Source organism: Atta colombica, unplaced genomic scaffold (genome assembly GCF_001594045.1).
Source record: "Atta colombica isolate Treedump-2 unplaced genomic scaffold, Acol1.0 scaffold102, whole genome shotgun sequence".
Lineage (NCBI taxonomy): Eukaryota > Metazoa > Arthropoda > Insecta > Hymenoptera > Formicidae > Atta > Atta colombica.
The window spans coordinates 1123728-1124957 of NW_017259187.1; the positions used below are offsets into that span (position 1 = coordinate 1123728).

Sequence of the window (1230 nt, forward strand, 5' to 3'; positions counted from 1 at the left end):
TGAACATTTATGTATTTTTCTCCATAATGTGAATATTTATGTTCTTTTTTATATCCATATAAGATACATGTGTTCTTTTGAGCATGTAATTGCAATTGTTGCATTTATTTAACTTTCTACAAATATTTATATGTTAAATGTATTCATGATTACTTTTTATCCTTTCACTATATTTATAATAAAACAAACTATTTACATTAACAGCATACATAATTTATTTGACACTGACATTTGTTATCGTATAATATAACAAATCTAATATGATTATCTACATGTATGCAAACGTGATCTTTAATATATATGATTTAATATATATGACATTTATTATATACATTATTAATTGAAAATTTATTTTCACGAATTAATATTAATGAATTCTATTCTTGTTTGTAACAGAACCTGGTGATCACACCAATACGTTGTATGGAGAATTGAAGGGTGCCTTCTCAGATCATTTGCCTGTCCACACTGCCATGTTGATATCATTGGATTCTTCGGAGGCACGGCGACATGTACCACAAAATGATCTTTCAGAAAACGCTATTGCGTTTGCTAATCAAATAATAACAGTTGCTGACTCTGTGATCACTAATATTGATCAAGATAAGTTATTAGCATATTATGGATTGAAAAACGATCAACGTCCTGATGCAGCTAAAATCAAAGTAACTATGGAGAAGCAAAAAAACAGTTTGATTGAAGGATTAGTGAAAAAAGGCTGTGCATTGGCACGTTTGTATGTACATGGAACAAAGACTGGGGAGGGAGATGGATCCTTCGAACATTTGCTTGAAAGTGTTACACATCATTGGCAAGAAGTACAGAAATTCGCTGAACCTACTGACAATAAGGTAAAAATAATATTATTATTTTTAAAGCCATCTTTTAAAATACATAAAAGTAATATATTATCCTTATAGGAGAGATTAGAGATATATGTTTAATTTTTACTTTCCCCTTTCTTCAAAGTGTAAAATTTAAGTTTCTATGTTTTGTTAAATTTTGAACGAAAGACAAAGTTAGAAAAATGAAATTTAATGAACATTTTTCTCTAGTAAAAAGGACGCTTATTAATAAAAAAAAACTTCATTTTTATTTCCTTCTTTGAAGGAGTGTAACTCCTCATAGATATATAAGAGTACATGTTTGTATAAAAAAAATCTCCCTTAATTTTCGACAAAATATCATTTAAAATTTTTTTATATTTATTTAGGAACATCTTATATATAT

General features: G+C 27.5%; 1 protein-coding gene across 1 annotated transcript in view; it reads left to right on the forward strand.

Moving 5' to 3' along the window:
* LOC108687750 (exostosin-3) overlaps positions 1-1230 on the forward strand; it is a 22910-nt gene that overhangs the window by 9632 nt on the left and 12048 nt on the right. Inside the window, exon 17 of the mRNA XM_018193703.1 lies at positions 397-851. Coding sequence (XP_018049192.1) covers positions 397-851 — 455 coding nt within the window. The remainder of the gene's footprint in view (positions 1-396; positions 852-1230) is intronic.